At 51.1% G+C, this 22500-nt stretch overlaps 1 protein-coding gene across 4 annotated transcripts in view; it reads right to left on the minus strand.

Annotated features, from left to right (window-relative positions):
* Positions 1–22500, minus strand: part of LOC110523118 (protein Shroom3) — a 158445-nt gene that overhangs the window by 38371 nt on the left and 97574 nt on the right. For all 4 annotated transcript variants that reach the window (XM_036936803.2, XM_090191617.1, XM_036936804.2 and 1 more), the window contains 5 exons: positions 19999–20118; positions 19017–19754; positions 16812–18848; positions 14824–15451; positions 10838–11644 (listed from right to left, as the gene is read on the minus strand). In XM_036936803.2, coding sequence (XP_036792698.2) covers positions 10838–11644; positions 14824–15451; positions 16812–18848; positions 19017–19754; positions 19999–20118 — 4330 coding nt within the window. The remainder of the gene's footprint in view (positions 1–10837; positions 11645–14823; positions 15452–16811; positions 18849–19016; positions 19755–19998; positions 20119–22500) is intronic.

A 22500-nucleotide genomic window follows, 5' to 3' on the forward strand; every position in this document is an offset into this window, starting at 1 on the left:
ATAGTAGGGCCTCTGACAACATAGCTACATATATAGAGGTTATCCTATAGTAGGGCCTCTGACAGCATAGCTACGTATATAGAGGTTATCCTATAGTAGGGCCTCTGACAGCATAGCTACATATATAGAGGTTATCCTATAGTAGGGCCTCTGACAGCATAGCTACGTATATAGAGGTTATCCTATAGTAGGGCCTCTGACAGCATAGCTACGTATATAGAGGTTATCCTATAGTAGGGCCTCTGACAACATAGCTACATATATAGAGGTTATCCTATAGTAGGGCCTCTGACAACATAGCTACATATATAGAGGGTATCCTATAGTAGGGCCTCTGACAACATAGCTACATATATAGAGGGTATCCTATAGTAGGGCCTCTGACAGCATAGCTACATATATAGAGGTTATCCTATAGTAGGGCCTCTGACAACATAGCTACACATATAGAGGTTATCCTATAGTAGGGCATCTGACAACATAGCTACATATATACCACATTATACTGTAGGACCTCTGACATCATAGCTACATATATACCACATTATACTGTAGGACCTCTGACAGCATTGCTACATATATACCACATTATACTGTAGGACCTCTGACAACATAGCTACATATATACCACATTATACTGTAGGACCTCTGACATCATAGCTACATTTATACCACATTATACTGTAGGACCTCTGACAGCATAGCTACATATATAGAGGTTATCCTATAGTAGGGCCTCTGACAGCATAGCTACACATATAGAGGTTATTCTATAGTAGGGCCTCTGACAGCATAGCTACATATATAGAGGTTATCCTATAGTAGGGCCTCTGACAGCATAGCTACATATATAGAGGGTATCCTATAGTAGGGCCTCTGACAGCATAGCTACATATATAGAGGGTATCCTATAGTAGGGCCTCTGACAGCATAGCTACGTATATAGAGGTTATCCTATAGTAGGGCCTCTGACAACATAGCTACATATATAGAGGTTATCCTATAGTAGGGCCTCTGACAGCATAGCTACGTATATAGAGGTTATCCTATAGTAGGGCCTCTGACAACATAGCTACATATATAGAGGTTATCCTATAGTAGGGCCTCTGACAGCATAGCTACGTATATAGAGGTTATCCTATAGTAGGGCTTATAAACTAGATTCAGCAGCGGGACGATTTTTTCTTGAAGGGGTCGGAAACATAATAACAAAAACAATTGTAGATTGCAAATTGACTTCAAGGATCCCTAAATGACATATTGTTTGACGAAAACAATAATTTAAAACCTTGTATACGATCACGTGTCTCTCCATTATACGTGGGAATACTTGGGAACAGATTTCCTACATTAAAATCACTTGGAGCTGATTTCCTGAATTAAAATAACTTGGAGTTGATTTCCTGAATTAAAATCACTTGGAGCTGATTTCCTGAATTAAAATAACTTGGAGCTGATTCCCTGAATTAAAATCACTTGGAGCTGATTCCCTGAATTAAAATCACTTGGAGCTGATTTCCTGAATTAAAATCACTTGGAGCTGATTTCCTGAATTAAAATAACTTGGAGCTGATTCCCTGAATTAAAATCACTTGGAGCTGATTCCCTGAATTAAAATCACTTGGAGCTGATTTCCTGAATTAAAATCACTTGGAGCTGATTTCCTGAATTAAAATAACTTGGAGCTGATTTCCTGAATTAAAATCACTTGGAGCTGATTCCCTGAATTAAAATCACTTGGAGCTGATTTCCTGAATTAAAATCACTTGGAGCTGATTTCCTGAATTAAAATCACTTGGAGCTGATTTACTGAATTAAAATCACTTGGAGCTGATTTCCTGAATTAAAATCACTTGGAGCTGATTTCCTGGTGTTTTTAGTCTTTTACATCCAACATAATTATTATTTTTTGCTCAGATAACTTTGGGGGTCCAAACAAAACCACCCGCGGGCCAAATTCGGCCTGCGGGCCGCCATTTGGGGAACTCTGTCCTATAGGCTGTGTGTGTTTGCTTCAGCTGTCTTTCTGTTTTCAACAAATATTATGGCAGTGGCAAAAGAGAGGAAAATGTTACAAATCTCTTTCATTTCTACCCCATGATAAAGCAGTTTAATTAGCACCCACAGAGTGAGAGACAGTGGTTATGTGAAAAGCAGTGTGTGTTTATGCTGGCAGTAATCGCTCTGGGAGATAAAGGGCTTTTTAATATCCATCCATCCTCAGGACCCAGCAGTGGGAGAGAGAGACCTAACTGACCTATAAGCTGCTGTGGCCCGAATGGAGCTTCTAAAGACCATCATAATTGTCTGTAGCTTGCTCCTCCTTGGCCCACTGCAGTGTGTATGTGTGAGTGTTAATGTGTCTGCGTGTGTTTGTTTGTCTGTCTTATCAGTCTGTGATCAGTCAGTGTTCTGCTAGCCCTGGCCCAGTGGCACCACACAGGAAGTCAAGGATCTTGGGTATTTCCTGTCTGTGGAGCTGCTGGCCAGGCCAGGGCTGGGCACCATAGAGATAAACTTATTTAACTATTTATCTCTATGGGGTCACCATATAGACCCGCCCTGTCACCCCTCAGGGTTAGGTCACTATATAGACCTGCCCTGTCACCCCTCAGGGTTAGGTCACCATATAGACCCTCCCTGTCACCCCTCAGGGTTAGGTCACCATATAGACCCTCCCTGTCACCCCTCAGGGTTAGGTCACTATATAGACCCTCCCTGTCACCCCTCAGGGTTAGGTCACCATATAGACCCTCCCTGTCACCCCTCAGGGTTAGGTCACCATATAGACCCGCCCTGTCACCCCTCAGGGTTAGGTCACCATATAGACCCTCCCTGTCACCCCTCAGGGTTAGGTAACCATACAGACCCTCCCTGTCACCCCTCAGGGTTAGGTCACTATATAGACCCTCCCTGTCACCCCTCAGGGTTAGGTCACCATATAGACCCTCCCTGTCACCCCTCAGGGTTAGGTCACCATATAGACCTGCCTTGTCACCCCTCAGGGTTAGGTCACCATATAGACCCTCCCTGTCACCCCTCAGGGTTAGGTCACTATATAGACCCTCCCTGTCACCCCTCAGGGTTAGGTCACCATATAGACCCTCCCTGTCACCCCTCAGGGTTAGGTCACCATATAGACCCGCCCTGTCACCCCTCAGGGTTAGGTCACCATATAGACCCTCCCTGTCACCCCTCAGGGTTAGGTCACCATATAGACCCGCCCTGTCACCCCTCAGGGTTAGGTCACCATATAGACCCTCCCTGTCACCCCTCAGGGTTAGGTCACCATATAGACCCTCCCTGTCACCCCTCAGGGTTAGGTCACCATATAGACCCTCCCTGTCACCCCTCAGGGTTAGGTCACCATATAGACCCGCCCTGTCACCCCTCAGGGTTAGGTCACCATATAGACCCTCCCTGTCACCCCTCAGGGTTAGGTCACCATATAGACCCTCCCTGTCACCCCTCAGGGTTAGGTCACCATATAGACCCGCCCTGTCACCCCTCAGGGTTAGGTCACCATATAGACCCTCCCTGTCACCCCTCAGGGTTAGGTCACCATTTAGACCCTCCCTGTCACCCCTCAGGGTTAGGTCACCATATAGACCCGCCCTGTCACCCCTCAGGGTTAGGTCACCATATAGACCCGCCCTGTCACCCCTCAGGGTTAGGTCACCATATAGACCCGCCCTGTCACGCCTCAGGGTTAGGTCACCATTTGGACCCGCCCTGTCACCCCTCAGGGTTAGGTCACCAGATAGACCCGCCCTGTCACCCCTCAGGGTTAGGTCACCAGATAGACCCGCCCTGTCACCCCTCAGGGTTGGGTCACCATATAGACCCGCCCTGTCACCCCTCAGGGTTGGGTCCCCAGATAGACCCGCCCTGTCACCCCTCAGGGTTGGGTCACCATATAGACCCGCCCTGTCACCCCTCAGGGTTAGGTCACCATATAGACCCTCCCTGTCACCCCTCAGGGTTAGGTCACCATATAGACCCTCCCTGTCACCCCTCAGGGTTAGGTCACCATATAGACCCTCCCTGTCACCCCTCAGGGTTAGGTCACCATATAGACCCTCCCTGTCACCCCTCAGGGTTAGGTCACCATATAGACCCGCCCTGTCACCCCTCAGGGTTAGGTCACCATATAGACCCGCCCTGTCACCCCTCAGGGTTAGGTCACCATATAGACCCGCCCTGTCACGCCTCAGGGTTAGGTCACCATATAGACCCGCCCTGTCACCCCTCAGGGTTAGGTCACCAGATAGACCCGCCCTGTCACCCCTCAGGGTTGGGTCACCATATAGACCCGCCCTGTCACCCCTCAGGGTTGGGTCACCATATAGACCCGCCCTGTCACCCCTCAGGGTTAGGTCACCATATAGACCCGCCCTGTCACCCCTCAGGGTTAGGTCACCATATAGACCCGCCCTGTCACCCCTCAGGGTTAGGTCACCATATAGACCCGCCCTGTCAACCCTCAGGGTTAGGTCACCATATAGACCCGCCCTGTCACCCCTCAGGGTTAGGTCACCATATAGACCCTCCCTGTCACCCCTTAGGGTTAGGTCACCATATAGACCCGCCCTGTCACCCCTCAGGGTTAGGTCACCATATAGACCCGCCCTGTCACCCCTCAGGGTTAGGTCACCATACAGACCCTCCCTGTCACCCCTCAGGGTTAGGTCACCATACAGACCCGCCCTGTCACCCCTCAGGGTTAGGTCACCATACAGACCCGCCCTGTCACCCCTCAGGGTTAGGTCACCATACAGACCCGCCCTGTCACCCCTCAGGGTTAGGTCACCATACAGACCCGCCCTGTCACGCCTCAGGGTTAGGTCACCATATAGACCCGCCCTGTCACCCCTCAGGGTTAGGTCACCAGATAGACCCGCCCTGTCTCCCCTCAGGGTTAGGTCACCAGATAGACCCGCCCTGTCACCCCTCAGGGTTGGGTCACCATATAGACCCGCCCTGTCACCCCTCAGGGTTGGGTCACCAGATAGACCCGCCCTGTCACCCCACAGGGTTGGGTCCCCAGATAGACCCGCCCTGTCACCCCTCAGGGTTAGGTCACCATATAGACCCGCCCTGTCACCCCTCAGGGTTAGGTCACCATATAGACCCGCCCTGTCACCCCTCAGGGTTAGGTCACCATATAGACCCGCCCTGTCACGCCTCAGGGTTAGGTCACCATATAGACCCGCCCTGTCACCCCTCAGGGTTAGGTCACCAGATAGACCCGCCCTGTCACCCCTCAGGGTTGGGTCACCATATAGACCCGCCCTGTCACCCCTCAGGGTTGGGTCACCAGATAGACCCGCCCTGTCACCCCACAGGGTTGGGTCCCCAGATAGACCCGCCCTGTCACCCCTCAGGGTTAGGTCACCATATAGACCCTCCCTGTCACCCCTCAGGGTTAGGTCACCATATAGACTCGCCCTGTCACCCCTCAGGGTTAGGTCACCATATAGACCCTCCATGTCACCCCTCAGGGTTAGGTCACCATATAGACCCGCCCTGTCACCCCTCAGGGTTAGGTCACCATATAGACCCGCCCTGTCACCCCTCAGGGTTAGGTCACCATATAGACCCGCCCTGTCACCCCTCAGGGTTAGGTCACCATATAGACCCGCCCTGTCACCCCTCAGGGTTAGGTCACCATATAGACCCGCCCTGTCAACCCTCAGGGTTAGGTCACCATATAGACCCGCCCTGTCACCCCTCAGGGTTAGGTCACCATATAGACCCTCCCTGTCACCCCTCAGGGTTAGGTCACCATATAGACCCGCCCTGTCACCCCTCAGGGTTAGGTCACCATATAGACCCGCCCTGTCACCCCTCAGGGTTAGGTCACCATACAGACCCTCCCTGTCACCCCTCAGGGTTAGGTCACCATACAGACCCGCCCTGTCACCCCTCAGGGTTAGGTCACCATACAGACCCGCCCTGTCACCCCTCAGGGTTAGGTCACCATACAGACCCGCCCTGTCACCCCTCAGGGTTAGGTCACCATATAGACCCGCCCTGTCACGCCTCAGGGTTAGGTCACCATATAGACCCGCCCTGTCACCCCTCAGGGTTAGGTCACCAGATAGACCCGCCCTGTCTCCCCTCAGGGTTAGGTCACCAGATAGACCCGCCCTGTCACCCCTCAGGGTTGGGTCACCATATAGACCCGCCCTGTCACCCCTCAGGGTTGGGTCACCAGATAGACCCGCCCTGTCACCCCACAGGGTTGGGTCCCCAGATAGACCCGCCCTGTCAACCCTCAGGGTTAGGTCACCATATAGACCCTCCCTGTCACCCCTCAGGGTTAGGTCACCATATAGACTCGCCCTGTCACCCCTCAGGGTTAGGTCACCATATAGACCCTCCATGTCACCCCTCAGGGTTAGGTCACCATATAGACCCGCCCTGTCACCCCTCAGGGTTAGGTCACCATATAGACCCGCCCTGTCACCCCTCAGGGTTAGGTCACCATATAGACCCGCCCTGTCACCCCTCAGGGTTAGGTCACCATATAGACCCGCCCTGTCACCCCTCAGGGTTAGGTCACCATATAGACCCGCCCTGTCACCCCTCAGGGTTAGGTCACCATATAGACCCGCCCTGTCACCCCTCAGGGTTAGGTCACCATATAGACCCTCCCTGTCACCCCTCAGGGTTAGGTCACCATATAGACCCGCCCTGTCACCCCTCAGGGTTAGGTCACCATATAGACCCGCCCTGTCACCCCTCAGGGTTAGGTCACCATACAGACCCGCCCTGTCACCCCTCAGGGTTAGGTCACCATACAGACCCGCCCTGTCACCCCTCAGGGTTAGGTCACCATACAGACCCGCCCTGTCACCCCTCAGGGTTAGGTCACCATACAGACCCGCCCTGTCACCCCTCAGGGTTAGGTCACCATACAGACCCGCCCTGTCACCCCTCAGGGTTAGGTCACCATACAGACCCGCCCTGTCACCCCTCAGGGTTAGGTCACCATACAGACCCGCCCTGTCACCCCTCAGGGTTAGGTCACCATACAAACCCGCCGTTTCACCCCTCAGGGTTAGGTCACCATACAGACCCGCCCTGTCACCCCTCAGGGTTAGGTCACCATACAGACCCGCCCTGTCACCCCTCAGGGTTAGGTCACCATACAGACCCGCCCTGTCACCCCTCAGGGTTAGGTCACCATACAGACCCGCCCTGTCACCCCTCAGGGTTAGGTCACCATACAGACCCTCCCTGTCACCCCTCAGGGATAGGTCACCATACAGACCCTCCCTGTCACCCCTCAGGGCTAGGTCACCATACAGACCCTCCCTGTCACCCCTCAGGGTTAGGTCACCATACAGACCCTCCCTGTCACCCCTCAGGGTTAGGTCACCATACAGACCCTCCCTGTCACCCCTCAGGGTTAGGTCACCATACAGACCCTCCCTGTCACCCCTCAGGGTTAGGTCACCATACAGACCCGCCCTGTCACCCCTCAGGGTTAGGTCACCATACAGACCCGCCCTGTCACCCCTCAGGGTTAGGTCACCATATAGACCCGCCCTGTCACCCCCCAGGGTTAGGTCACCATACAGACCCTCCCTGTCACCCCTCAGGGTTAGGTCACCATACAGACCCTCCCTGTCACCCCTCAGGGTTAGGTCACCATACAGACCCGCCCTGTCACCCCTCAGGGTTAGGTCACCATACAGACCCGCCCTGTCACCCCTCAGGGTTAGGTCACCATACAGACCCTCCCTGTCACCCCTCAGGGTTAGGTCACCATACAGACCCTCCCTGTCACCCCTCAGGGTTAGGTCACCATACAGACCCTCCCTGTCACCCCTCAGGGTTAGGTCACCATACAGACCCTCCCTGTCACCCCTCAGGGTTAGGTCACCATACAGACCCTCCCTGTCACCCCTCAGGGTTAGGTCACCATACAGACCCTCCCTGTCACCCCTCAGGGTTAGGTCACTATATAGACCCTCCCTTTCACCCCTCAGGGTTAGGGTTATGTACAGTAGAGGGCATAAGAAATCCATATGGTGAACATCCCACAGAAACTGACTTGGCAGCGGAATCCTCAGCCTAGCGTAGGACAGTATATTTTAACTGCTAGCTTTCTAGGTTGGTTTATGTGCCAGCCGTGGTCACGGCCCTGTAAGTAGGAGGCAGAGCTGGGGTTTAGAAGCCAGCTGTGTGACCTCTCCTGACCTCTATGACCTCTTCTGCCCCTGGGACACTCATCATCCAGCCCTGGGTTTATGTGCCTGCTCAAGGTTAGGCCAGCTCAGACACCAAACCCAGCACAGACACCAACCCCAGGCAAGATACCAACCCCAGCTCAGACACCAACCCCAGCTCAGACACCAACCCCAGCTCAGACACCAAACCCAGTTCAGACACCAACTCCAGCTCAGACACCAACCCCAGCTCAGACACCAAACCCAGCTCAGACACCAAACCCAGCTCAGACACCAACCCCTAACCTAAGACTTACAGCTGATGAGCTAACCTAAGACTTACAGCTGATGAGCTAACCTAAGACTTACAGGTGATGAGCTAACCTAAGACGTACATCTGAAGATGAGCTAACCTAAGACTTACAGCGATGAGCTAACCTAAAACTTACAGCTGATGAGCTAACCTAAGACTTACAGCTGATGAGCTAACCTAAGACTTACAGCTGATGCGCTAACCTAAGACTTACAGGTGATGAGCTAACCTAAGACTTACAGCTGATGATGAGCTAATCTAAGACTTACAGCTGATGATGAACTAACCTAAGACTTACAACTGAAGCTACAGCTAATCTAAGACTTACAGCTGATGAGCTAACCTAAGACTTACAGCTGAATATGAGCTAACCTAAGACTTACAGCTGAAGATGAGCTAACCTAAGACTCCTAAATCTCTGAAACTGGAAACACTTATCTCCCTCACTAGCTTTAAGCACCAACTGTCAGAGCAGCTCACAGATTACTGCACCTGTACATAGCCCACATATAATTTAGCCCTATCAACTACCTCTTTCCCAACTGTATTTAATTTATTTATTTATTTTGCTCCTTTGCACCCCATTATTTTTATTTCTACTTTTTTTGCCTTTACCTCCCTTCTCACCTCATTTGCTCACATTGTATATAGACTTGTTTATACTTTATTATTGACTGTATGTTTGTTTTACTCCATGTGTAACTCTGTGTTGTTGTATCTGTCGAACTGCTTTGCTTTATCTTGGCCAGGTCGCAATTTTAAATGAGAACTTGTTCTCAACTTGCCTACCTGGTTAAATAAAGGTAAAATAAATAAATAAAATAAATGAACTAACCTAAGACTTACAACTGAAGCTACAGCTAACCTAAGACTTACAGCTGATGCGCTAACCTAAGACTTTCAGGTGATGAGCTAACCTAAGACTTACAGCTGAAGCTACAGCTAACCTAAGACTTACAGCTGATGAGCTAACCTAAGACTTAAAGCTGAAGATGAGCTAACCTAAGACTTACAGCTGAACATGAGCTAACCTAAGACTTACAACTGATGACCTAACCTAAGACTTACAGCTGAAGACCTAACCTAAGCCTTACAGGTGATGAGCTAACCTAAGACTTACAGCTGAAGCTACAGCTAACCTAAGACTTACAGCTGATGAGCTAACCTAAGACTTAAAGCTGAAGATGAGCTAACCTAAGACTTACAGCTGATGAGCTAACCTAAGACTTACATCTGAAGATGAGCTAACCTAAGACTTACAGCTGATGAGCTAACCTAAAACTTACAGCTGATGCGCTAACCTAAGACTTACAGGTGATGAGCTAACCTAAGATTTACAGCTGATGATGAGCTAATCTAAGACTTACAGCTGATGATGAGCTAATCTAAGACTTACAGCTGATGATGAGCTAATCTAAGACTTACAGCTGATGATGAACTAACCTAAGACTTACAACTGAAGCTACAGCTAACCTAAGACTTACAGCTGATGCGCTAACCTAAGACTTACAGATGATGAGCTAACCTAAGACTTACAGCTGATGAGCTAACCTAAGCCTTACAGCTGATGAGCTAACCTAAGACTTACAGCTGAACATGAGCTAACCTAAGACTTACAACTGATGACCTAACCTAAGACTTACAGCTGAAGACCTAACCTAAGCCTTACAGGTGATGAGCTAACCTAAGACTTACAGCTGAAGCTACAGCTAACCTAAGACTTACAGCTGATGAGCTAACCTAAGACTTAAAGCTGAAGATGAGCTAACCTAAGACTTACAGCTGATGAGCTAACCTAAGACTTACAGCTGATGAGCTAACCTAAGACTTACAGCTGATGAGCTAACCTAAGACTTACAGCTGATGAGCTAACCTAAGACTTACAGCTGATGAGCTAACCTAAGACTTACAGCTGAAGATGAGCTAACCTAAGACTTACAGCTGAACATGAGCTAACCTAAGACTTACAGCTGATAAGCTAACCTAAGACTTACAGCTGATGATGAACTAACATAAGACTTACAGCTGAAGCTACAGCTAACATAAGACTTACAGCTGAAGCTACAGCTAACATAAGACTTACAGCTGAAGATGAGCTAACCTAAGACTTACAACTGAAGCTACAGCTAACATAAGACTTACAGCTGAAGATGAGCTAACCTAAGACTTACAACTGAAGCTACAGCTAACATAAGACTTACAGCTGAAGATGAGCTAACCTAAGACTTACAACTGAAGCTACATCCACACACATTTGTATCAAAATAAATGGTGTTGTGTCTTTGTTTTGATTAGTTTAGTAAAGAAGTCTACAAAGTGTAAAACCAGAGAGTGTATTGTACTCTACCTGATTTAGCCTCTCGCCAGAGGGCGAGGAGCGTGATCTGAAGTGCTGGGGTGCAGGCCTCTCAGAGCGCTCCAGCAGGTCCTCCGCAGAGGCTGACTTGCCAGAGTTCCGGGCTGGAACTGCCCTCTCAAAGGCTCCATCGCCTCGCAGGAAAAACTCCTGGCTCCGGAGAGCCTCAAGGTCCTGGGCTGGTTCTTCTCTACCAAGGCTGGATCTGGGCAGCTCTCCCTCCAGTAGACTGTGGAATCCCGAGGTGTTTGGGTGGGTGGTGGAGATTGAGGCTGGAGCCTGGATGCGTGGTGCAGTGACCCTGCCTGGATAGAAGCCCTGGAGGCCAGGAGGCAGGGTGGAGCAGAGCCTTCCCCCATCAGAGAGACTGCTGTCTTGGCCAAGAGGCTCCTGAAGAGAGGCTAGACTGGTGGTGGAGGTTGAGGAAACACTCCGGGTGTCTGTAAAGGGCTGCAGGTAGGCGCTGTGAGGGCGGTCACGGTGGGCGCGCCCTCCCTCTGACTTGTCCCTATCCCCGTCTGTCCTCCAGCTTCTCTTCCTCTCCATGTAGTCGGCCAGGGCGTCCTGCTGCAGCTGCCGGAGCTCTGGCCGGGACACGGCTAGACTAGCCTGGGAGCCCTGGAGGCCCTGGGGAGCCTGGGAGCCCTGGAGGCGCTGGGGAGCCTGGGAGCTGGAGCTCAGGCTGCGACTGGCGGCCATCTCAAACATCCTCCTGCGGTCCGCCACACTGGTCTCTGTACCTGGTAAAAGGAACAGCTGGTGCTGGCTAGTACTCCTTGGGTCAGGCTCCAACCCCACCTAGAAGAAGAAGAACAAGAAACCTTTATTTTCCAGAAAACAGAAATGTGTCTCTTGCTTTCTAACCCCCTGAGACACACACACACCAAGTCGCAGTGTAGCGCTCTGAATGTAGAGCCTACCAGATGGGCTAAATGCCTTTTATGCTCACTTCGAGGGAAGCAACACTGAAGCATGCATGAGAGCACCAGCTGTTCCGGACGACTGTGATCACCCTCTCCGTAGCCTTTAAACAGATCAACATTCACAAGGCCACGGGGCCAGACGGATTAACAGGGCATGTACTCCGAGCATGCGTGGACCAACTGGCAAGTGTCTTCACTGACATTTTCAACCTCTCCCTGACCGAGTCTGTAATAGCTACATGTTTCAAGAAGACCCCCATAGTCCCTGTGCCCAAGAAAGCGAAAGTCCAAGAACACTAAGGTAACCTGCCTAAATGACTACCAACCCATAGCACTTACATCTGTAGCCATGAAATGCTTTGAAATGCTGGACATGGCTCACATCAACACCGTCATCCCGGAAACCCTAGACCCACTCCAATTCGCATACCGCCCCAACAGATCCACAGAAGAGGCAATCTCAATCACACTCCACACTGCCCTTTCCCACCTGGACAAAAGGAACACCTATGTCAGAACGCTGTTCATTGACTACAGCTCAGCGTTCAACACCATAGTGCCCACAAAGCTCATCACTAAGTTATGGACCCTTGGACTAAATACCTCCCTCTGCAACTGGATGCTGGACTTCCAGACGGGCCGCCCCCAGGTGGTAAGGGTAGGCAACAACACATCTGCCACGCTGATCCTCAACACGGGGGCCCCTCAGGGGTGCGTGCTTAGTCCCCTCCTGTACTTCCTGTTCACCCACAACTGAGTGGCCAAGCACAACTACAACACCATATTTACGTTTGCCGAAAACACAACGGTGGTAGGCCTGATCACCGACAATGATGAGACAATCTATATGGAGGAAGTCAGAGACCTGGCAGTGTGGTGCCAGGACAACAACCTCATCCCTGAATGGAGAGCAGTAAGGGTTTAGGAAGTACAGGGTCAGCCACAGTGCAGCATCCCTGAATGGAGAGGAAGTAAGGGTTTAGGAAGTACAGGGTCAGCCACAGTGCAGCATCCCTGAATGGAGAGCAGTAATGGTTTAGGAAGTACAGGGTCAGCCACAGTGCAGCATCCCTGAATGGAGAGCAGTAAGGGTTTAGGAAGTACAGGGTCAGCCACAGTGCAGCATCCCTGAATGGAGAGCAGTAAGGGTTTAGGAAGTACAGGGTCAGCCACAGTGCAGCATCCCTGAATGGAGAGCAGTAAGGGTTTAGGAAGTACAGGGTCAGCCACAGTGCAGCATCCCTGAATGGAGAGCAGTAAGGGTTTAGGAAGTACAGGGTCAGCCACAGTGCAGCATCCCTGAACGGAGAGCAGTAAGGGTTTAGGAAGTACAAGGTCAGCCACAGTGCAGCATCCCTGAATGGAGAGCAGTAAGGGTTTAGGAAGTACAGGGTCAGCCACAGTGCAGCATCCCTGAATGGAGCGCAGTAAGGATTTAGGAAGTACAGGGTCAGCCACGGTGCAGCATCCCTGAATGGAGAGCAGTAAGGGTTTAGGAAGTACAGGGTCAGCCACAGTGCAGCATCCCTGAATGGAGAGCAGTAAGGGTTTAGGAAGTACAGGGTCAGCCACAGTGCAGCATCACTGAATGGAGAGCAGTAAGTCTTGCAGCTCACTCATCTCAATATCTGCGGTGCTGTTCGCTGCAACGCCATCTCACTGAGTCTACCCAGACAGGGTTCAATTCTTGGACCGACTCTCTTCTCTGTATACATCAATGAGGTCGCTTTTGCTGCTGGTGAGTCTCCGATCCACCTCTACGCAGACGACACCATTCTGTATACTTCTGGCCCTTCTTTGGACACTGTGTTAACAACCCTCCAGGCAAGCTTCAATGCCATACAACTCTCCTTCCGTGGCCTCCAATTGCTCTTAAATACAAGTAAAACTAAATGCATGCTCTTCAACCGATCTCTACCTGCACCTACCCGCCTGTCCAACATCACTACTCTGGGCGGCTCTGACTTAGAATATGTGGACAACTACAAATACTTAGGTGTCTGGTTAGACTGTAAACTCTCCTTCCAGACCCATATCAAACATCTCCAATCCAAAATTAAATCTAGAATTGGCTTCCTATTTCGCAACAAAGCATCCTTCACTCATGCTGCCAAACATACCCTTGTAAAACTGACCATCCTACCAATCCTCGACTTTGGTGATGTCATTTACAAAATAGCCTCCAATACCCTACTCAACAAATTGGATGCAGTCTATCACAGTGCAATCCGTTTTGTCACCAAAGCCCCATATACTACCCACCATTGCGACCTGTACGCTCTCGTTGGCTGGCCCTCGCTTCATACTCGTCGCCAAACCCACTGGCTCCATGTCATCTACAAGACCCTGCAAGGTAAAGTCCCCCCTTATCTCAGCTCGCTGGTCACCACAGCATCTCCCACCTGTAGCACACGCTCCAGCAGGTATATCTCTCTAGTCACCCCCAAAACCAATTCTTTCTTTGGCCGCCTCTCTTTCCAGTTCTCTGCTGCCAATGACTGGAACGAACTACAAAATCTCTGAAACTGGAAACACTTATCTCCCTCACTAGCTTTAAGCACCAACTGTCAGAGCAGCTCACAGATTACTGCACCTGTACATAGCCCACCTATAATTCAGCCCAAACAACCACCTCTTTCCCTACTGTATTTAATTAATTAATTTATTTTGCTCCATTGCACCCCATTATTTTTATTTCCACTTTGCACATTCTTCCATTGCAAATCTACCATTCCAGTGTTTTACTTGCTATATTGCATTTACTTTGCCACCATGGCCTTTTTTTACCTTTACCTCCCTTCTCACCTCCTTTGCTCACATCGTATATAGACTTGTTAATACTGTATTATTGACTGTATGTTTGTTTTACTCCATGTGTAACTCTGTGTCGTTGTATCTGTCGAACTGCTTTGCTTTATCTTGGCCAGGTCGCAATTGTAAATGAGAACTTGTTCTCAACTTGCCTACCTGGTTAAATAAAGGTGAAATAAAATAAATAAATAAACCTTTAAGTGCAAAACAGCAGGAGATAGGATCTTGGATACTTTGACTCACCTCATGCATGTTCTCAGGCTCGGAGTAGGACCTCTTCTTCTTCTCCATGGTGAGTCGCTTACGCCCACCGATACGGGCCGGGACTGGTGGGCCCATGGCCAGGACGCTGAGGAGCTCTGGGGGACCGAACCTATCGGGCTCTGGGGTGACAACGTGCCTCTCTTTGGGGGTGTGAGGCGAGGGAAAGGTGGCTGGGGCTGGGATTGGGTCTGGGACAGTGACCGTAAGCCTTTCTTTAGGGGTGTGAGGCGAGTGAAAGGTGGCTGGGGCTGTGATTGGGTCTGGGACAGTGACCGTAAGCCTTTCTTTGGGGGTGTGAGTGGAGGTAGTTAGGGCAAGGGCTCGGGTGGAGGCTTGGACAGTAGTGGAGACAATGGAGGGTTTGGGGCTGGTCTTAGGTCCCCTCCTCTCCAGAGATAAGTGCTTGGCGGGGATGGGAGGGGAGTGGTTGTTGACACTCCCGCTGACGCTGATTCCCAGATCCCTGCGTCTGAAGGAGGTGGATCTGAGCACCTTGGACTGGGCGTCCTTGATACTGTTCCTGTAGGCCCGGTTAAAAGACGTGTCCTGGATGGTCCCCAGTAGGTCCTGCAGGTCATCCCTCCAATGGAACTCTCTGTCCCCATCCCTGTCAAAATCACAATGAGAATGCCTTTTATTCACCAAGTACATTAACCTTTGACCTGGTGAAATGGTGGTGACAATAATAAACAGAATATACAGACAGAATATAGACAATGTAATATACACATCATTTACACAATCTATACACTATACACCAACATAAACTGAGTGTACAAAACATTAAGAACACCTGCTCTTTCCATGAAATACAGTGCCTTGCGAAAGTATTCGGCCCCCTTGAACTTTGCGACCTTTTGCCACATTTCAGGCTTCAAACATAAAGATATAAAACTGTATTTTTTTGTGAAGAATCAACAACAAGTGGGACACAATCATGAAGTGGAACGACATTTATTGGATATTTCAAACTTTTTTAACAAATCAAAAACTGAAAAATTGGGCGTGCAAAATTATTCAGCCCCCTTAAGTTAATACTTTGTAGCGCCACCTTTTGTTGCGATTACAGCTGTAAGTCGCTTGGATCAGTTTTTCACAGAGGGTGAACTCTATCAGTTTTTCACAGAGGGTGAATGGACAAGACAAAATATTGAAGTGCCTTTGAACGGGGTATGATAGTAGGTGCTAGGCGCATATTTATTTTACCTTGATTTAACTAGGCAAGAACAAATTCTTAATTTCAATGACGGCCTAGGAACAGTGGGTTAACTGCCTGTTCAGGGGCAGAACGACCTTGTCAGCTCGGCGGTTTGAACTTGCAACCTTCTGGTTACTAGTCCAACGCTCTAACCACTAGGCTACCCTGCCGCCTCTACACTCTAACCACTAGGCTACCCTGCCGCCTCTACGCTCTAACCACTAGGCTACCCTGCCGCCTCTACGCTCTAACCACTAGGCTACCCTGCCGCCTCCACGCTCTAACCACTAGGCTACCTGCCGCCTCTACACTCTAACCACTAGGCTACCCTGCCACCTCTACGCTCTAACCACTAGACTACCCTGCCGCCTCTACGCTCTAACCACTAGGCTACCCTGCCGCCTCTACGCTCTAACCACTAGGCTACCCTGCCGCCTCTACGCTCTAACCACTAGGCTACCCTGCCGCCTCTACGCTCTAACCACTAGGCTACCCTGCCGCCTCTACGCTCTAACCACTAGACTACCCTGCCGCCTCTACGCTCTAACCACTAGGCTACCCTGCCGCCTCTACGCTCTAACCACTAGGCTACCCTGCCGCCTCTATGCTCTAACCACTAGGCTACCCTGCCGCCTCTACGCTCTAACCACTAGGCTACCCTGCCGTCCCATTGAGTCTGTTCTGAAGGTAAAAGGGGAGGTGCAACACAATATTCGGAAGGTGTTCCTTATGTTTTGTACACTTTGTATATACAATATTGAACGATTACCTGTCTCTGTCGTGGCCCTCCTGGCCCTCCTGGCTCCCCAGTTGGAAGGTGCTCCTGCTCCTCTGCAGGGCCGAGCCAGGGTGAGGGTCCTGGGGATTAGGGTGGTGGTGATGGGGGTACCTGGAGCTCTGAGGCTGGGTCTGGTCACAACTCCCTGGCCTCTGCTGCTCTGCGTAATGATGACCCTCGTGGGCCACCGTTGTTTTCCAATGATGTGAGCTAGAGGAGGAGCTCAGTGTTCTGCAGGTGCTGCTGGGGCTGCTAGTTCTCTCCAGCGTGTTACGCAGGTCATCCATACCAGCCCTCTCATGGTGCTGGGGCTGAGACTGGGGCTGAGACTGGGGCTGAGACTGGGGCTGGGTTGGACGGGAGGAGGAGGGCCTCGGGTTGGTGTGGTTAGCGCTGGTGCTTTTACTCCTCTGCTTCCCCTGCCCATGGCTCTGCTCGCGGCCCTCGAAGCGGTTCACTTTCTCCAGAACAGAGAGGCTCCTCTGGTGGCTACTCTGGCTGTTGGCGGAGCTCTCTGGACTGTCACAACGCTGGACATCTGCTAGGACGTTCTGCAGCTGGGTCAGGGTGTGCTCTGGTCCCCTCTGGTCCCTCTGCGGTTGGGGCGGAATTGGATCGTTGTAGTACCAGAGGGGGGACCTGGATCTATGGTCATTGACCTGAAGGTCTGGCCCCTGGGCCCTCTGCTCTACCCGCTGATCTGGCCCCTGGGCCCTCTGCTCTACCCGCTGGTCAGGCCCCTGGGCCCTCTGCTCTACCTGTTGGTCAGGCCCCTGGGCCCTCTGCTCTACCTGTTGGTCAGGCCCCTGGGTCCTCTGCTCTACCCGCTGGTCAGACACCTGTGCTGGGGTACTACTGTTGTTGCTCCCCTGGGGAACATGTCCCTGTGCGATCTTACTGGGCATGGTGGTGCCTGCCACAGGGTGAGTAGCGTGGGGCCTGGGCTCTGTGCGTCTGACCTGCCCTTCCTCCCTGACCTGGCCCTGTCGGTGGTGCTCAGGGCAGCTCTCTGAGCCCTGGGAGTACCTGGGTAGCCTCTCTCCCCGCGGTTGGACTGGCGTGTATGGGTCCCTTCTCTCCTGGCCTATAGACTGGCCTATAGACTGGCCTATAGACTGGACTGAGGAGGGTCTGGACGCCTGACCCTGGCCTTGACTCTGACCCAGTCCCTGGCCTTGGCTCTGACCCTGACCCTGGCTCTGACCCTGACTTTGGCTCTGACCCTGTCCCTGGCCCTGGATCTGACCCTGTCCCTGGCTCTGACCCTGTCCTTGACCCTGGTTCTGACCCTGTCCCTGTCCCTGGCCTTGGCTCTGACCCTGTCCCTGTCCCTGGCCTTGGCTCTGATCCTGACCCTGGCCTTGGCTCTGTCCCTGGCCTTGGCTCTGACCCTGTCCCTGGCTCTGATCCTGACCCTGGCCTTGGCTCTGTCCCTGGCTCTGACCCTGTCCCTGGCCTTGGCTCTGACCCTGTCCCTGGCTCTGATCCTGGCTCTGACCCTGTCCCTGATCCTGACCCTGGCTTTGACCCTGTCCCTGTCCTTGGCTCCTCTGGCTCTGCCTTTGGGATACGGTCTGTCCCTCTCCCTTCAGATGAGACCTGTAGAGACCCAGTTTAGTTTGGGTCTCCTCGTACCCTGACTTTCCCCCCACTCTGTCTGCGGGTTGGGTTGGATGAGCAAAGTCAGGATGCTGAGGCTGGCCAGAGGAAGTGACATAGGAGGATATAGAGGGGTTGCTTTGGTATCCATTCTCCACCACTACCGCCATCCCTGTATCCACACTGACCCCCAGCCTTAACCCCTGGAGCTCTCTCTGTCTGCTCAGACTGCTCTCCCTGGCCAGGGCTGGGTACATGCTGCTGGGGTTGGGGCTGCTGGTGGGCATCTGGGCATAGTGGGGCTCCGGTGGGGGTACAGGGTAGATGCCCTGGGGCAGCATGAGGCAGCCAGACTGGGTGGATGTTTGCTGGGGCTCGGGGGGCGGCGGGTAGCCCTGACCCACGCCCTGTTTGGGCTTGGTGGTGGGGCTAGAAGAAGAATAAGACATGTTTTGTAACAACAACAACAACAACAACAACAACAACAACATACACATGACTACATTAGAGAAACAGAGACACTGATGACTGGTGAAACAAACACAACTCATGATGTCCATGGGTTTGCTAATAGATACAATAGAACGGGCTGAATACCTGCTCTCAGGACTCTTCTCTATGACGGTGTGGAGCTGGCCCTCGGCCCCGTAGGAGCCCTTCACCGAGCCGGAGGCCACAGAGCCAGAGGAGTGGTACCAGGAGGAGGTGGACCCCTTGTGGAGAGCCCTGAGGGAGCGAGCCTGATCCAGGCTGGACCACGAGTTTGGTCTCTCATGGTTCCTGATAGCCGCGTAGCTGTCGCTCCGCATGGGAGGAGCCGGCGCCCCCTTCAGGCTCTCGTAGGAACTGCGGCTGGCGCTCTGACCCCAAATGGGCCCAACACTGTGACGGTTGGGGTTATTACCATGGTTACCACCACCGCTGCTTCCTCCACTACTGTTACTACTGCTACTGGTGGCGCGGTAACAGGCGGCCCCGCCCACACTACAAGACCCCGCCCTGCCAGTCTCGTGGCTGCGTAGCAACGCAGCAGAGGCGGAGCTAACCTCGTGCTCCTGAGCACCGCCCTGCTGGGGGTCGTAGACCGTACGGACATATCGGATGTCAGCTTGCTGCATTCCCTCCGCCCCGGCCCCGCCCCCTCCACTAATCCCGCCCCTCTGCGGAACCGTCTCCATGGAGTACGATCTCTCTTTACCAAAGGTCGGAGCGGCCGCAAGGTACTCTGGGATACTAGAGCTGGTGGAGAAGGAGGAGTAGGCTGAGTCTCTCTTGCTGTGAAGGTGGTCCATGCTGTTGGAGGACTTGGAGGCAGACAGCTGGTGGCAGGAAGAGCTGGAGAGTACAGAACTACTTTATTTATCCTTACTGGATTGATTGAATTTATTAGCTAATTAGCAGTAGTAGGCTGCTCCAGCTGGAGACAGCATAACATATTATGTAGGGTAAAAACCATGATCAACCTGGAGGCTTATTTCCATTGTGGTCCTCTCTGGAAATGATGATTACAAAGACAAGACAAGGATCAATAAGGCATAACAAAAAGGTCATAGAAAAAGCCCATGTTAAAGAGCAGCACCTGTAGGCTGGGTGGCCGTGGTGCTCCCCAAGGCTCTCCATACTTCCTCTAGAACTGTACTGGTCTGGACTCTTCCTCAGGTAACCTGGGTCGTAGCCCGACAGGTCTGTAGTAGACGCACTGGGGAAGAGAAGGAGAGAGAGATGTAAAGGAGGGAGAGAGAGAGAGACAGAGAGGAATAAGAAAGATAAGAGAGAGAGAGAGAGAGAGAGAGAGAGAGAGAGAGAGAGAGAGAGAGAGAGAGAGAGAGAGAGAGAGAGAGAGAGAGAGAGAGAGAAATAGGGAGTAAAGGAGGAAGAAACAGAGGAAGAAGAGAGAAGAGAGAGAGGAATAAGATAGAGAAGAGAGAGAGAGAGAGAGAGAGAAAGAGGGAGTAAAGGAGGAAGAAACAGAGGAAGAAGAGAGAAGAGAGAGAGAGAGGGGTGTAAAGGAGAAAGAAAGAGAGAGACAGAGAGAAATAAGAAAGAGAAGAGAGAGAGAGAGAGAGAGGAATAACATAGAGAAGAGAGAGAGAGAGATAGAGAGAGGTGTAAAGGAGAAAGGGAGAGAGAGACAGAGAGAAATAAGAAAGAGAAGAGAGAGAGAGAGAGAGAGAGGAATAACATAGAGAAGAGAGAGAGAGAGATAGAGAGAGGTGTAAAGGAGAAAGGGAGAGAGAGACAGAGAAATAAGAAAGAGAAGAGAGAGAGAGAGAGAGAGAGGAATAACATAGAGAAGAGAGAGAGAGAGATAGAGAGAGGTGTAAAGGAGAAAGGGAGAGAGAGACAGAGAGAAATAAGAAAGAGAAGAGAGAGAGAGAGAGAGAGAGGAATAACATAGAGAAGAGAGACAGAGAGATAGAGAGAGGTGTAAAGGAGAAAGGGAGAGAGAGACAGAGAGGAATAAGAGAGAGAAGAAGAAACTATCAACATCACATCCTGCTGTCACTCTGCTAACACAACAGGCAAATGGACAAATAGGAACTACAATACAGTATTATAGGATACCTTTATTGTCCATTTCCATGGAAATGAATTAAGTGAAGTCAGCGATAGACTTATAACCAAATACTTACCGGTTAAAACAACAGTCATAGGTTTCTGTTTAATGGGAAATGTATTTTCACAGTACTGTTACCAGCTCCTTCATCTTTCCGTTACTATCTTGATTTATTGTCTGTGATGGGGGCTACATGGGCCGATTCATAAGAATCGTATTTTTGGGTGCCGATTTCTGATTTAAATGTAAAAAAAAAAAAAAATGTAGACCTTTATTTAACCAGGCAAGTCAGTTAAGAACAGATTCTTATTTTCAATAACGGCCTAGGAACAGTGGGTTAACTGGTCTAGGAACAGTGGGTTAACTGCCTTGTTCAGGGGCAGAACGACAGATTTTCACCTTGTCAGCTCAGGGGATTCAATCTTGCAACCGTACAGTTAACTAGTCCAACGCTCTAACCATTGCACTCCACGAGGAGCCTGCCTGTTACGCGAATGCAGTAGAAGCCAAGGTAAATTGCTAGCTAGCATTACATTTATCTTATAAAAAACAATCAATCATTATCTCTAGTTATAACCACTAATCCAGTGTTGCAGGCAATATTAACCAGGTGAAATTGTGTCACTTCTCTTGCGTTCATTGCACGCAGAGTCAGGGTATATGCAATAGTTTGGGCTGCCTGGCCCATTGCAAACTAATTTGCCAGAATTTTACGTAATTATGACAAAACATTGAAGGTTGTGCAATGTAACAAGACTATTTAGACTTAGTGTGACCAGACACTAGGGATGGAGGTGTGACCAGACACTAGGGATGGAGGTGTGACCAGACACTAGGGATGGAGGTGTGACTAGGGATGGAGGTGTGACTAGGGATGGAGGTGTGACCAGACACTAGGGATGGAGGTGTGACCAGACACTAGGGATGGAGGTGTGACTAGACACTAGGGATGGAGGTGTGACCAGACACTAGGGATGTAGGTGTGACTAGGGATGGAGGTGTGACCAGACACTAGGGATGGAGGTGTGACTAGACACTAGGGATGGAGGTGTGACTAGGGATGGAGGTGTGACTAGGGATGGAGGTGTGACCAGACACTAGGGATGGAGGTGTGACCAGACACTAGGGATGGAGGTGTGACTAGGGATGGAGGTGTGACCAGACACTAGGGATGGAGGTGTGACCAGACACTAGGGATGTAGGTGTGACCAGACACTAGGGATGTAGGTGTGACTAGGGATGGAGGTGTGACCAGACACTAGGGATGGAGGTGTGACCAGACACTAGGGATGGAGGTGTGACCAGACACTAGGGATGGAGGTGTGACCAGACACTAGGGATGTAGGTGTGACTAGGGATGGAGGTGTGACTAGACACTAGGGATGGAGGTGTGATCAGACACTAGGGATGGAGGTGTGACTAGACACTAGGGATGGAGGTGTGATCAGACACTAGGGATGTAGGTGTGACTAGGGATGGAGGTGTGACTAGGGATGGAGGTGTGACCAGACACTAGGGATGGAG

The sequence above is a fragment of the Oncorhynchus mykiss genome, chromosome 12 (assembly GCF_057628025.1).
Source record: "Oncorhynchus mykiss isolate SJ-2025 chromosome 12, ASM5762802v1, whole genome shotgun sequence".
Classification (NCBI taxonomy): Eukaryota; Metazoa; Chordata; class Actinopteri; order Salmoniformes; family Salmonidae; genus Oncorhynchus; species Oncorhynchus mykiss.